General features: G+C 35.9%; 1 protein-coding gene across 6 annotated transcripts in view; it reads left to right on the top strand.

Annotated features, from left to right (window-relative positions):
* Positions 1–15,437, top strand: part of CEP170 (centrosomal protein 170) — a 95,695-nt gene extending 80,258 nt beyond the window's left edge. For 3 of the 6 annotated variants that reach the window (XM_066546598.1, XM_066546597.1, XM_066546594.1), the window contains 6 exons: positions 2,508–2,685; positions 4,117–4,284; positions 4,569–4,657; positions 9,212–9,305; positions 12,077–12,128; positions 13,073–15,437. In XM_066546598.1, coding sequence (XP_066402695.1) covers positions 2,508–2,685; positions 4,117–4,284; positions 4,569–4,657; positions 9,212–9,305; positions 12,077–12,128; positions 13,073–13,359 — 868 coding nt within the window. In that variant the 3' untranslated portion in view covers positions 13,360–15,437. The remainder of the gene's footprint in view (positions 1–2,507; positions 2,686–4,116; positions 4,285–4,568; positions 4,658–9,211; positions 9,306–12,076; positions 12,129–13,072) is intronic. The other 3 variants (XM_066546596.1, XM_066546595.1, XM_066546600.1) reach the window with 3 other exon arrangements.
* Positions 15,438–16,090: the final 653 nt, after the last annotated feature.

Here is a 16,090-nt window from a genome sequence, read left to right as displayed (position 1 = left end):
AGCACTTTGACACGGAGAGAATTTATACCCTTGGAATAACGGGAGCTTCACAAATATTTTATTTAAGGATGTTAAAGTATTGTTAAAAAATCCACTGAATAAGTAAAGGAAGTGTAACATAGCAGACTAAGCATAAAAATGTTTTTAGTAATCCAGTAGTTCAGCACTATTACAGATATCTTAAAAGTATTCCTATTTCCTTGTATTTTTTTCTAACACTGGGTATTCTTTCACTACAGGTAAATAAGAATTAGAGTTCCAGGCTTGGAAAGGTGGTCGTGCTCTCTCCATCCCAAGCCATGTGTTTGTTCTCACCTTATCCTATGTGCTGGAAACTGAGTCTGTTCCCTTTGTAGCTGTGTAGCTGCCTGAGTCTGCTCACCAAGTGAATCTAAAGCAGTATTTCCTGGAGTGGGTTGAGGGATTTAGGGAATTTGAGGTTTATTAGTTCTGCCTCCGTGAATTGATTTGCCTTGTATGCTTGCTAGGTCTGATGCAGGAAGCAGTAGAGATCTGCAAGGCAGCCTACAGTTGTAGTAGAGTAAATAGTGTGCACCTAGAGCCTCAGTCTCTTGTCCCTGATTACACAAAGCATACTGCTTGTACTTAAGCAAAAGTTTATGCTTCTGAAAGTTAACGTAGAATTACTTGAAAACTTCATAAGTCAGGCTCAGCTCACAGCTGGTTTCTAATATTCTTTTTCACCGTGCTTCTCATTTACTGCTCTATATTGTTTCTATACAGGAATGTAATTGAGTACTGGACTATAGCTTACTTTCACATAGAAAATGATTCCAGATTTTGTTCACATGACTGATATTTGACTGTGATAATTATCTGGTTTTTTGCCATCAATGTTAGAGTTGTTTGTCCTGATACTTCTGGGATTCGTTTGAGTTAATTTTTATGTAGAGATCTGACACTTTATGCAATTTTGATTTCTTGCTAAGAACTCAAATGAAGTGGTTGTGTCATGTTGAAACATTGCTGATTTCTTGAAGAGTTAAGTCTTCATGAATAGATGCTACTTTTGATTATGGTGTTTAATGATGTTTCTCTTCTGAAAAATTTGCTGATAATTGAAGTTTCCTAGTTTTATTTTCTTCACAACTACTCATTAAATACCAGAATTTGTCCCAGAAAATCAAATGTGAATAGTAGCAACTTTTCTATTTAAGGAAAAAGTTAGACAATTGTATGACACAAAAAAGTAGCTCTTTTAGGGTATCTACTACTAAGAATGTTGGACTTTGAATGGCATGTGTAAATTGCCATATATTTGTCTACAGCCTTCTTCCAATTATATATGTACAATATATTTTATTATATAATATACTTTATTGTGGATTGCTGATGATTAGCCACAAAATCCAGTGTTGGAATTTGACTGGAAATTTCTCTAGATATGTTTGCCTTTCTAGTTGAAATTCTGTTCACTTAATCTTAAGCTATCTCTAGGCCAGTGGTGTCCATTGTTTTTGACTTGAAGACAAAGTGAAAATTAAGAGCAGAGGGAAGCTCACCTTGAGCAATCAACCTCTGTGGAGCCCAGGGTGTGTCACTGTCACGTGGCTGTGCACCTCCTTCCACTTGAGCAGTGGGTGCTGTTTGTGTCACCGAGTCATCGGTGGCGCAGAAGTGGCACTGTCACCTTCTGTGCCTTCGGTGCTGTCAGGCAGAAGTGTGAAAGGGGATCACTTAGCAGTCTGCTCTTCTCAAATCTGTGATCCAAGCTGGAGATTCAGGGTGCCATAATGGCTTTTAGCTTTTGCTTTGTGGGGGTTTTTGTCTTGTTCCCTCCTTCTTTTGGGGTGTTCTGGGGAGGAGTAGCACAAGCAGAGCAAGCCAGAGCAAAGCTGTTTTTTTGATGCACTGAATCAGAAGCAAAGAAAAGGACTCTTGGCTGAGAATTCAGCTGTATTTTTGTAATGCTATCATACCCAGATTTTAAAGGTATGTTGTATTTTTGCCACTGAAAATATTTCTTGATTACATTTGGGGATTTAGGGTATTGGTCTGGAATTTCAGACCCATAAGCAGCTTGATCTGAGTGAGGTGAGGAAATGCTAGAATTTCAGAAGTCCTGAAAACGTTTTTTTTCAAGTAGGCAAACTAAGGTACAAATTAAATGATTTCTGAGCATTTCAGATTTACTGCCATGTTACACAGCTCATCTGTGCAGTATTTTCAGCATATTTCCTATGCATCCTCTGTGTTGGATATACTGCACATTGCATGTATCTGTCTGAATCCTAGGAAGAAAAAAAGGATACTCTGTCTTTTGAGATCACCTTTCACCTTCTTCCTCTAGAAAGGCATGCTGTTAAAAGCTTCAGTCAAAATTTGCTTTTATGGCTCTACAAGTAATCTTTCTGTTTAAAAAGGCATGCAGCTTTTCATAGCATGGTCATCAGGAGCTTGAACTTACAACCTCAAAGGCTGCAGATTGGGCTCTACTGGCCCAAAAGTGTTTGTAGGGGTGAATGTAACACTCTCTTTATTACTAGGATCAGTCAAGATCTGGCTCTCATCGCACGGGAAATCAACGATGTAGCAGGAGAGATAGATTCAGTGACTTCATCAGGCACTGCCCCCAGTACCACAGTAAGCACTGCTGCCACCACCCCTGGCTCTGCCATAGACACTAGAGAAGAGGTAGGAGATCTTCATGGAGAAATGCATAAGGTTCTTCCTTTTCTTTATTTCTTTTGCTTTTAGCATTTTGCATAGCCTTTTTAGTTACTCCATTCAACCCGTATGCATGATCTCAACCTTTTTTTTTTCATTTGAAGTTCCTTTACATTTCAACAAACAACCCAGGAGTTATTTTGTGAACATAGCTTGTCAAAAGGATGCATACTACTATCTGTCTGTCTCTTTTTTTCCACGAAACATAGGACAAGGTAGTTATTTGTTTTTTGCTTGTCTGTAGCCTTAGATACTGTTGGACTGTATCTAAGTGCATTTAAAGACACTAGTGTGTATGCACAACTATATATAAATGTATACATTTAATTCTTTGCTTAGCTATTAAAAACAAAAAAGTCCCTCTTTTCACAGGTGACATAAAACTTTCATCTTCTGAGCACTGAAATACTTAGGTACCATCAGTTAACTTTAGACTTTCTTTCTTAATAACATTGTCAAAAACTGCCTTTAAATAAGTTTGCTTTATGCTTCTAATAATTCTTATTTTCTTGCCTACCTCTGGTGTGCTGTTCTATGAATATATTGACTAACGTTTTCTAGTAATCATCACAGGTCTAATGCTGGTAAACATGTTAATCTGAATTTAAGTCATCACTTTCTATCATGTTACAGTTCGCCATAATAATGTGTTGTAAATGTTTAATGCATTTTTTCTTCATACTATTCCTTTCAAAATGTGTTTTATTCATTTTTGTGTGCATAAATTTTGGTTAATACACTAGTTTACTGTGGTTAGTTTAATACTGTCTCTTTCTGTGGAAAAAAAGATATAAACAGCAATAAGAAATCTGTGAGCTGGGTACTCAGAAAAATTATAAATGCACTCACATAGATTTTGGGTTTAATTCTCATAGACTGTGGTTAAACTTTAAAGAAGTAAAATGCTTTTTTTCTCAGATCCAATTAGATCACTCCAAATTTTTTTTTATTATTAAATAATTATTTTCTTATTCAAAAAATACAATGCATTGTGTACATACTGCAGGTGGCAGTATCTCCTTTAGGTAGTGTAAGTCTTTCTGTAACACTATGCCTTATTTGGAAAAAAACCCTAAATCTCGGAGTACTCTTCTCAATTCCACAGATATGTTCCATTAATAAAAGGAATTAATTATCCAGTACCAGTTTATAGGTAGCTATTATGTTACCTGCCCATAAGCAAAATTTCAGTGGGGTAGTCTAAATTTGCCATGTATGTCTAGCATTTAAAAAAAAAACCCAAATCTTGTTCATTTTTACAAGATATTTTTACATAAGAGATGCATCATTTTATACTATAGAAGACAACAGAATGATTATTATTTGATAGACATCTTAGAAACTGTTTCGGGAGAAAAAACCCCAGTAATCTGATTTTTGGATGTGTCCAGTAGATTTCATGAACTTCATTTTTCTTTTATCCCGCAGTTGGTGGACCGTGTATTTGACGAAAGTCTCAATTTTAGAAAAATCCCTCCAATAGTGCATGCGAAACCCCCGGAAGGGAATGGTCGGCCTAGTGATGCCAGACCTCAGCTGACAGAGGCCCTCGATCCCCCAACAATTACCCGCAGAAGGACTTGGAGCAGAGATGAAGTGAGCACACAACAGGATTCTCTCTAAGAATGTGTCAATTTTAAGCTTTTGCAATTATCTCCCCACTTAATATTCTAGACATTATCCTGCCTTTCCTACCTCTAGCAGGTGGCATTAATATTTGAAAAAATGATGTATTATTTTATCGGCAAAATGTTCAAATATCATTGTATATGATGCTATCTAAAACATAAGCAAGATTTTTTATAGTTAAAGATACCAAAATATGTTGAGTTGTTACTATTAAACTAATAATATCCTTTTTTATTAAAAACTTATTGCAGGTTATGGGGGACAGTTTGCTGTTGTCCTCAGTCTTCCAGTTTTCTCGCAAGATAAGACAATCCATAGACAAAACTGCTGGCAAAATCAGGTGGGTTGTTAAAAATTGCTGTTGTTGCTGAAAATATCTGTTCCCATCCACCTTCCCAGCAGTAAAAAAAATATATATAATAATCACAGAGGAAATGTACATAGTAGAAGCTTGTCTTTTAAAAAAGCACTGTTACCTATGGCATTTTTAGCATTCGGAAGGATTTAGAATGAATACTTTTTCCATTATTCCTTCTGTTTATTTCACTTTATGTGAGGAGAAATATCAGAAAAGTTTACATGGACAGAACAACATCCAGCAGAGGAGCTCTTCCAACATATGCAATACTGTACAAAATCTACCCAACCTCTGTGCAAGTCTTGTAAAACTCCCTTCCTTAAAAAGATAAGGTTAAAATGTTGCTGAACTCTAACATTGGGCCCTATAGGTTTGCCAGGTTGTTGTAGGGATTTTGCATTTTAGGAAGAAAAAACTAATTGGACAGAGGAGAGCTGTTTCAGTAAATCCTTCTGAAAAACAGCTTGCTCTGGAGACAATGTGATTCCTATTGATTTCTAAAACAACAGATGTAGCCACCTCTCATTTTTAATTGAAAATTCCTGCTTAAATAGTTAGATTCCTTCAAAAGATGTCATAGTAGTTAAGAGGAAGTGTAGACATGTCAATAATAGTAATATGTTGCTCTACTGACAGTTCCACTTAACTTCATTATGTGAGTGTAAAACCAGTTGTGACCACTTTGGTTGACAAGAATAAAAGAAAATTCATAATACAAAGTTCAGGGTTGTATATTTCTTATGTTTTTCATGTCTTTGTGCCATTAATAACTTAAAAATAAGAAGTCTTTGGCTTAATGCGTAATTTTCTGAATGTGAGAAAATACTAGGTCTGTAATTGATTGTTTTGTTTAGGAAGTGTCAGATATTGGAATATTAGATGAGTGACAGACTAAACAACAAAAATGTATGTCAGAATAGGATGATGTAACCAGTAAAAGCAGCAAAATAGTAATATATCTGAAGATTCTATTCTCATGGGATTACCAGAAAAGATTTGGCCATAGAAATCAAGAAGAAAAATAATAATCTATATAAATCAGTTAACACTGTAGGTTTACTGCCATTTCTAGTCCTGCTATTTCTACTAGGAAAAGTATCACCAAGTGAAGAATCAATTATTTAAAAGCCTGTAACTCATTTTAATTATCCTATTCTAAGGAATTTTGTGTGTTGTTTTTACTCGTGATTAACAGTTAATGTTAAATTGAGGTCTTACACATTTCTGATTAATTTTCTGATCTTAAAAAGCAAGTCAGCTACTAATAAATGCAATAATAATGTGCTCATGTATGATATAAATACAAGCATACCTACAAATATTTTATATATACTCAAAGAAAGGGGAATTGTTGTGGTTTTTTTTCTATAAAAATGCAGTAAAGTTCCATTTATAAGGAATTATTTAGCCTTTTCCCCAGGGCCATGTTGAAAACTTTCTTTTCCTCTGAATGGGTTAGAATAATATGATGTTATTCATAATTTCATTAATATTTTGAATCAGAAAATCAGCACTACTTTTAATATTGCTTTTAGGGAATGCCTATTACAGATTTTTACCTTAGCTTTGTTTTGAAATACATGAGTTCAGCCAACTGGTGTGCTGCTATTCCTCTTTCTGGACTTAAGCCAGTTAAAATTTCTGACCAGAATAATTGCAATATCTTCATAAGGGGGGTGCTCCAGCCCTCTGATCATCTTCGTGGCCCTTCTCTGGACTCACTCCAACAGGTCCACGTCCTTCTTATGTTGTGAACTCCAGAGCTGGATGCAGCACTCCAGGTGGGGTCTCAGCAGAGCAGAGGGGCAGGATCCCTGCTGGCCATTCTGTTTGATGCAGCTCAGGATAGAACTGGGTTTCTGGGCTGTGAGTGCCCATGGCTGGGTCATGTCCAGCCTCATCCACCAGCACTCCCAAGTCCTTCTCCCCAGGGCTGCTCTCCATCCATTCTGTACCTAAGAGAAGCCTCTGCTTGTGCTTTTATATGTTACAATGAGTTTGCAGGAGTGTTCACAGATTGTGAGGGAAAGAGCTAAGTAGGTTTTGTGGTGAGAAGATCTGCAGTTTATCAGTGCTCTGCAGTGTGAATGCAGTGCCATTGGCTTGTCTTGTAGCAGGCAAGTTCCTCTTCAGCCAGGCAAAATCTTGGCAAAGCAGTCACAGCAGGGGAGGTACTGCCTGTTGGCCTCTGCTGTTTGCTGGGCATCCTGCAAAGTGCACTGAAAGAAAAATGGGGATTGAGCACAATCAAGTAAGGTTTACCTCAGAAAGCAGGGAAAAGCAAGAGAAGAAGGCAATTGGCATTTATGAATATATTAACTTGAAAAATATGGTTAGAAAGGGGAATAGCAAAGAAGACAGAGATGATGATCCCCCAGGAAGTTAAAAATAGCTAAACGAAGTGTTCAAAAAGATAAAGTAAAAAAGGAAATAGGTTTCCTAAGTTTATAGTAAAAACAAATTGGCTGTCCACTTTATAGTTTAAATAATAAAAGTTTCAAATTTTCTAATTAACGCTTTCATTTTGTTCCATTCTTTTTTAATAAAGTGACCAATGAAATGAGAACCTTTCAAATTTTAGAAGAGAAGAACATTAGCTATAAAAATACCACATAGAGAAGCAAAGGCATTAATCACATACATCAGGATAGGATTATTTTAACAGAACATGGCAAGAAGGTAAATAAAAAAATCACACAATATCACAATAACTTTTTTTTTGCTAGTGATGTTTACTGCTAAATAAAGCCTTATTTTCTATGTTCCTGCTGATTTCCAGGTGATATAAATGCTATTATATTAGAGAAAGTATAACTGCATAAGATTGTCTTTATACTGAATAAATATTTCCAGAAGTTGCTTTTTTAAAAATGGTGGTCCTGTAAAGGACTTCATTGTCTCTGCTTTATTTTCTTCTTTTTTTTTTAATTGTGTATTTGAACTCCTCAATGAAAAGCATGTACTAAATTTTCCATTGTATCTGAAATTTTTGGTATCCAGGCTGTATGGCTTTGCAAGCTTTTTCACTCCCTGCCAAAACATGAAAAAATTGCCAGACCTCTGATGATGAACTTTTTCAAAAGATGATGACCTAGTTAAGGCCTTAACATGTTTCCTGCTTTCTTCACTGCACTTCTGATTACTTTTAGTTTATTTATTTATTCCTTCCCCAAGAAAAAGTGTGTATTAATGTTTACTCCTTGTAAGCTTTGTACGTGAATAAACCCAAGTCTGGCAGAAGTTGTCACTTGCCTCCATCCCATGACATTTTGTCATCAAAGTAGCACTTCCTCACAGTGAAACCTCTGACATAAATACATTCCAAAGCAGCAGTGAGTGAAGACCTCAAAGATAGAAGGGTTAAAGCAGCTTCTGGATGAGTTGTCTGTCACCAACATCTGTAAACTGATAAAATAAGGCAGGGTACATATTTTGCAAAATTAGATAATCCTCACAGGATAATAGTGGAGAATGAAATTCCCCATCGGGTGTGCGGAACTGAAGGAAGGTGAACAGAAATGCAGTACTAAGGCTCACAGCTTTCTTTCAAATTCTTAGTCTTTATGACATTCACTGTATCATGAACTTCCAACTTAAAAATTATTTCCTCAGAGACCTAGCTACAATAATAGCTTCTTTTAAGTATACTGCTCTTTGACCATTATTTGAAATTGTGTGGTTGGTTTGTTTAGCAGTTTTACTGCAGCTATTTTTGAACTTTTTAACTTTTAAATACGAATTAGAGAAATGGATTCTGTGTCATCATGGTGTCACTTCACAGACCTTAAATATCTGCACGTTGCTTTTTTTTTCCTTTTCTTTACCAATTGCACCAATGGAGAAAGTTTAAATTGTGTTTATTATATGACAATAAAAACAAAAATTTTATCAAGCAGGGAAGCAAAACATAAAAGATGGGAATCTCCCACTGGGCATTGGGTTTTACAATAACAAGGGTCTTTAAACATGTAGTGATATTCATACAAGTGATACTCATACTACTAGAACATATATATATATATATATATATAAAATGTACATACATATTGAGACTTTTCAATGAAAATATTTTCTAGAAAATGCATTTTTTAAATTTTCTGAAGTGTTTTAATTTTTATTCATATAAAATACAAATGTAAAACCTGAATTCCTTTATCTTATATTTTGCTATTATTGTAAAATGAAGTATTCATGGGGGATTTTCTCACTACAGTAAAATAGTTGGCTTTTAAAAAATATGTCAGTGCTGGAGGAAAGAACTAGCTGTATCTATATATGTACCATAAGCAAGTATTTAGCTACAGAACTGCTATTTTAATGTCAATAATAATGATTTTGCTGAAAATCATGAAACCTGTATGTTTCCCTGAAAATTTAAACTGTATGGTTAGATTCCATCAGGTTTCAGTTTTTTATATTTTATTTTCATTTAGTACTCCTTATGCTGTTTTCTCTTATCATGTTATTTAATATTTCAGATTATTTTGTGTGGTTTTTTTTCTATTTTAAACATACTGCTGGATTTCTTTCTTCTAGAATATTATTTAAGGACAAGGACAGAAATTGGGAGGAAATTGAAAACAAGTTACGAGCTGAAAGTGAAGTTCCTATTGTGAAAACATCAAGCATGGTATGAATAGTTACCTTTTCTGGGACTGATTATGTTGCTCATCTCATGGCTAAGTAATCAGTAGAGGAATTTGGTGTTTTCAGTGACATAAGGGAAAAAATCTTTAAAAAACCTTATTTAGACACTAAGTATGTTTCAAGAATAAACCTAATCTTCAGTAATTACTAAGACTTACTGTCTTAGTAAGTAATTACTTTCTTACTGTCTCATTAAGAAACAAGTAATTGTTCAGGGGAAATTTTCAGATTAAGAATGCAATTAAAGGGATTCAAACTATCCATAGACCATGAGTATGTTTGCTTAACAAAAGGTAACAACCATTAGTTTTAATGTTAGATTGCTTTTGAATGAACTTGGTTTACAGTCTTAAAACTACTTTACCTACTAATCATTAATGCTTAATATGTAATACTTAACAGTAGTAATACTGATTATTAATATTTAGAGAAATTGTTGTGTTTTAATGCATGTGATGAAAATAATCCATAGACACATTGCAATAAAAGGATTTGTCAGTGAAAAACAATCCTGTTGGCTTTGTCTGGAAGTGGTAACCATAGGTTGCCCACCAGCACTCCAGCTGTTTTATGTAATAGCCTAATTACAGAAATCAGCTATGGTTTATGGGCTAATTCAAGCCATTTCAAGACCAACCAGACTGTGTGACTGTGAGGGGACAGACCACATGTTGTGTCTCAGTACCCTTCTCCTCTGCTTCTAAACACAGAGCATAGGGTTTGAAAAACATCCTTGCATGAGACAGCAGGCAGAGCTCAGCTTCATTATCCATCTACAGTCTGCTGTTAAAAATATCTGTTTACAGAGGCAGGATTTTTTGTGAGAGAGAAAACTGCACAAATGTGAATACATTTCCTCTGGCATTGAACAGGTAGAACTTCTCTGTTAGCTCATCATCAGTTAGTAAACTCTTCCAGACTGATTTTTCCTGGAAGTATAAAAGACTTAGCCTGTAATTTCTGAAGAATGGTGTATTTATCAAGAGCAACAATTAGTAACTCAGTAATATAATTTAATAGATTTGCTGATAGGCTTTGTTAGGTTTTTCAAAAATTTAATCAAGTTCCTCATGGAAGTTTCTAATTTTTGAAATATTATAATATAAGGAGTTTCTCTTATCCCTTTCCAAATAAGATCCAAATTTAGTGTTTTATATTCTAAATGCCCTAATTGTGGAGAGTTAAGGTATTCTTAAAAAAGAAAAAGGTTAGTTGTACATTCATTCCTAAGTTCACCATTTTACTGAATTTTTTTCAATCTATTAAAGCATCTCACACTGCTTGAAAGTTTAAGGGTTGTTCAGGGGTTTTTTGTATAGGCACTGATTTTCAAGTTTCTGCTTAGTTTTCAGAGCAATTTGTTGTTCAAATGCAGTGCCTTCTTTTACCACAGAACATTAAAAGTTAAGAAAGGACAGTTGCAAGTGATGTTTGTTTTGTCCTTGAACATTTATGTCCAGCTCAGATGTGAAATCTGCTTAAAGATAATGATTTCGTAAAGATAATCAATCTCTTTGCCACCCATGAAAATCACACTACTTAGTACAGAACAGCTTTCTGAAATGGATTAATGGTTTTCTGAAATCAGTGCCTTCGAAAATTCTCAGCTTTAGAATACCACTGACAGCTCTTCTCAGCAGCTCGGTTAACTATTCTTCCATGTAGGATTCTTCAATTGGAGGATTTACATATTTCTACTAATATAAATATGCTAATTCTATAACCAGGGAGATTACTCAGGAAGTGGTCATAGCACCAAGAGTGCCAGAGTTCAAGAACCCTTGGAAAATGCTCTCAGGCTCTTGGGGTGATTCTTGGAGTGTCCTGTGCAGGGCCAGGAGTTGGACTCGATGATCCTTGTCCCTTCCAGCTCAGGTTACTCTGTGATCCTACAGCATTAGATGTGGTACATTTAATGATTGCTGTGTGGCTGTGACTGTGTTAGCAAGTAGTGCAGCCCAATGGAGAGAAAACTAAGGCAGAGTGCTGTGGCCCCAGCACTGGGGTGCTGTACAAGGTCTCATGGGGACAGAACCTTGATGCAGTCATCTCACTGTCTGACTCACTTCTCTACACCCTCATAAATTACTCAGTTCCATTTAATACTGAGTTTATCCTGTAACTTCCTTTTCAAGGTCTGCTGTTACTTTGCCTGATCTCTACAGAGCTGTGGTGTCTGTGCTTGAGCAGAGGCGGCACAGGCAGATGAGCAAGGGTCAGAATGAGGCCGTGGGGATGGTAGCAGGCAGTCAGTGCAGAGGGCTCTGGCTTTCCCACTGGGACCTGGCTCTCCAGCCTCCAGCACTGCCACCCATAGCTGGGCCACCACCAGCACAGATGTTCTTGATGCCAGGAGGGACAATCCAAATAGCATAATGCAATTGGACATGTTTGGGAGAGGAATTGTTCACCTCTGAGAGGTAGTTTAAAGCTATTTTTCCACTCTGGGAATTTCCTTTATTTTTCCATCATGGCCTCAAGCTCGGAGAGGGAAGATAGGATAGATAGGATAAGATATTAGAAAAATATTTTTCACTGTTAAAGAGGTCAGGTCAGGAACAGATTGCCCAGGGGGGTGGTGGAGTCACCATCCCTGGAGGTGTTTAGGAGGCATCTGGATCTGGCACTGGGTGATGGTTTAGTGGAATAAGTGCTACAGTGGCAGTTCTGGGTTAGCAGCTGGACTTAAAAGCTTGGGTCTCTTCCGACTTCTTCCAATTCTATGATAATGAAACATGGTTGTTTCTTTTCTAGGAAATATCATCAATCTTACAGGAACTGAAACGAGTTGAGAAGCAGCTGCAAGGTACAAATCTTTTTTCACTTTTCTCTTCTGTGGTTGCTTGCTTCAATTTTTAATAGACATCTATATCTGTATATATATAACATGAAACATAGTTACTGTGATTTATTAAAATATATTCACAGTATCGGTTATGTACATTGTTATACTATAACTGCTGATACATTTGATAAACAAACATGGCTGATTTTTTTTAAAACAGAAGAGTGGTCATATCTTTTTATATGGGATTGGTGGTCCATGCTTATCATCATTGCGTTAACTGTAAATTTCCTATATTTGTTATTTTTAGTATTCAGATTTAATCTGAGATAAAATCATGTTTTTAAAAAGAATTTTTCAAGAGGAGTCATTAACCACCTTTAGAGACAAATCAGTGATAAATGTTAGTACGTATTTGGAAATAAAAAAGAGAAGTTCTGTTAAATGTTACACATATGTTAATAGTATAATAAAATGAAATGGTACTAGGTACTTCAGTTTGCCCTTACTGTGTGGATAAATGACTGCTCTTTTATACAAATTTCATGCAATCATGGAATCAGCAACTATGGCTATTTTCTGGGGGTGAGGTGAAACAAAGCATAATATAATGGTAACATCTGGGGAAAAAGCCACTTAAATTAAAAACATCCTTCTGTCCCTATAACCTAATTATAGATGGTTTATCATCTCTGTTTCCTGTCCACACATCAGTTCGTGTTTAGTTTGTGCAGTTTCATTTCATCTGAAGTTTTAATATACGTAACTGCTTTTGAATACATGTATCACTTTACATCTGTGTTGGATATACCATTTCTTTGTCATGGGCAGCACACATAAAAACTCACATCTGTCACCATAAAAATAAAAGTGTGAGATAAGGATTTCCATATTTTTATAGTAACAGAAAATTGTATTTTTTATGGCTTCTTCCCTATCCTTCTCATCTCTTCTTGACTGCTTAGCAATTAATGCCATGATTGACCCTGATGGTACCCTGGATGCTCTGAGCAACTTGGGATTCGCCAGCCCCATCTTGCCAGCTCCGCCCAAGCCGAAGTCCAGCCCTGTTTGCCAAGGCCCCCGCCCGGCAGCACAGCCAAACTGCCAGCCCGAGGCCCGGGCTGCTCGTCCCGCCACCGGCCCTGTGGCAGCCGAATTGGAAAACGCTGAATCCGAGGCAGATTTCAGCATACATTTCAATAGGTTTAACCCAGATGGGGAAGAAGAAGATGCCACCCTGCGTGAGTGACATCTCAGTGTTTGATACAAAAACCTTTCATGTGGAATGTTTAGAAATCAAGGAAAACTTATAATGTTTGTTTTTATAATTAAAAGAAAAGGCTTGGTCAAACAGCAGTTGTTTTATTAAACCAGTTTTCTTTAATTGTGATGCTTTGATTGTCACACAAATCCTTTTCAAATCATAAAGATATGCATAGATACCAGTGTAGGAAAGCAGATTGTGGCAGGTTTGCCCTTTGTGGTTGTGTGCTTTGCAAAAGAATTATTATATCAGCAGTTTTCCCTTAATAGATTTATTTCTTTTTAAAAGCCATGCAAGCAGTCTAACATTTACTGAAAACCCCAATCTCTTTGCCAAGCTGCTCTGATGAACAGACTTCCTCCTCTAAAGCTTGTACAGAACTGTTGAACAGTTATGTTTGATTCTGAATTAGATGATTTATATAGGAAACATTATCTTTGACTACAATGACACATTACTGCAAAAGTAAGACAGATTTCAGAAAGCATTCATTCTCATGTACTGGAAAATCTCAAACAGTTCTGTGGTTTATGTAACCTTGTTGCTGCGTAAATTGTCTTGGGGTTTACACATAAGTTCACATATTATGTTTGCACTAAGATTTGCTGGGAGTGGTAGGTGAACATATCGATATCGTTGAACAGCAAGCAGTGTTTTGGTGTACATAGAAAACTGATAATACTGTCCTTGTATTATCATTACAGTGTTTTAATCCACTTTCTGAAAAGACTATTTGGCACTTTTTGATCTTCTTCAAAAGTCTTTTTGATGTTAATGAAAGTAGAAGTATTTCATATCTCATTTCTGTCCAAATCTTTGTTGAAACTAACTAGGAAATAAATTTGAACGTATAGCAGTGTGGGACATATTAAAGCATATTGAGGCAAATGGGCTCTCACAATCCAAATGCAATGTAAGCTTACAGAAGAAATTACTGGTTTTTTGGAATGATCATGAGATGTAAAATTTTCTTTAGGGATCTTGGAAATAGAGCTGTCATGATTTGCTTGATCGATAGATACACTCCCAAGCAAATGATTTTATTTGCTTCTGTATATTTTCCTGTAGTCTTGCTAGTAAAGCTGTCCTGTCTTACATATTTAAAAGGATTCTGGACGACGACTGCTAACATGGACATTTTGCTTATACCACTGAAAAGCAAGTCTATTTAAAGTTTCCTATATAAGCCTATTTTCCTTATCAGTTGTCCCAGTAACTTAACATTTGGAAATAATGAAAAAAATTAAAGTAAATTACTTTGTATTTCCAGAACACTGTAATTTGGAGGAATGTTTTTTCTGTTAAATGTAACTAATAGACTGGAATTTTCTTATGTTTGCATCAGTCTCTATATATTAAGGTTAAAGATACAGTTTTGCAGCTTTTATGAAATGGTCTTTAATATTTCAGCAATAATCCTATATGAGATTTGTTTTTAAAAACCTACTTTCTGTACGCTTTTGAATTGTACAGGCTTTCAGAAATCAGTAAAAGTTGGACCAGTTAATAAAGACGCAAAAACTTTTTTTGTAGAGATGTAAAAACAAAACCACTAATCTGTTGTATAATGGATTTCATATTTTCTTTAAAAAAATTAAAAGCAAACAGTCTTCATGTATGACTCAATATGCTCTACTCCAGCTAACTGTGGGAGCCTGAATGACACTAGTTTACAGAGGCTACAGGAAAACTTTTTGAAGGTGCAGAAGGGCAAAAATAGATGGAAACTAGAGCTAAGTGTTGAAAATTGAGTGTACCAAACCATCACCATAATTCCTTCTTTTGTTTAATGCTTGGGAACATAATTTTTCTGCAGATTCAAGTGGAAAGTAGGAAATGGCTAGGAAGGATTAAAGGTGCAGGCTCTTCATACGAGATTCTGTTTGTGTTATTTCAGGCGTTTTTACCTTTATGTTGTGTAATAAGCATTTTGCATTACTATGTTATTATTTTGTATGGACATGTTCTCCTTATTTATTTTTGTTACATTTATTATGTATGTTATTTTGTTATATGCATTTACAACTCCATTTTTAAATAAAGTGTTTCTGGAACTTTACAAATGTGTGAATATGTAATTGAGAGCTGGGAAGTTCACACAATCTTTCTGCACACTAACTCGCCTTTACTGAAATAGGAAATTACATTTTTTTCATAAATATCCTCTCTCCAGAAAAAGTTCTGTTATTGCCACCACTGCATCATTTATTCTGTGCTGACAGTATTGGCTCACTTTCCTGTACTCAGGTTCTTTTCCACACTTCAATTGATTTTGTGTGCAAAGCTAGAGGCAAAAATAATCCAGTATGCTAGTCACCAAACAGTGGCTCTGTTTCCCTTTGTGTAATGAAAGTGAGTTTTAATGCATCTGCCAGCTGTAGCAGTAGATGGTTATCAGACTGTTTTTTCCCTCTGCTTCACATATTGGAAAACTTTACTGAATATGCTGATTTGGCTCCATGCTGGTGCCTTTTTTTCTTCTGTCCCAGGTTGGACTATGCCTGCTTTTCCTGCGAGACACTAAATTGCCTTTTTTTAGCTGGCTTCATGCAGGAACAAAACCTTGAATTTAGTAAAAGCTCCAAGCATTTCTTCCCAGCATTTAAGCATTTTGGTGCTGCTGAGCTTTGCTGTGACTCAGCATCAGCCACTCTGATCTTGCTTCTGTCTATGTATTTTTCCTTTATATCCCAGCCTGCTGGCATTAATACACCAC

This window comes from Molothrus aeneus, chromosome 3 (assembly GCF_037042795.1).
Source record: "Molothrus aeneus isolate 106 chromosome 3, BPBGC_Maene_1.0, whole genome shotgun sequence".
Classification (NCBI taxonomy): domain Eukaryota; kingdom Metazoa; phylum Chordata; class Aves; order Passeriformes; family Icteridae; genus Molothrus; species Molothrus aeneus.
The sequence above is the reverse complement of the archived record's forward strand: the minus strand, read 5'-3'. Positions and strand labels throughout refer to the sequence as shown.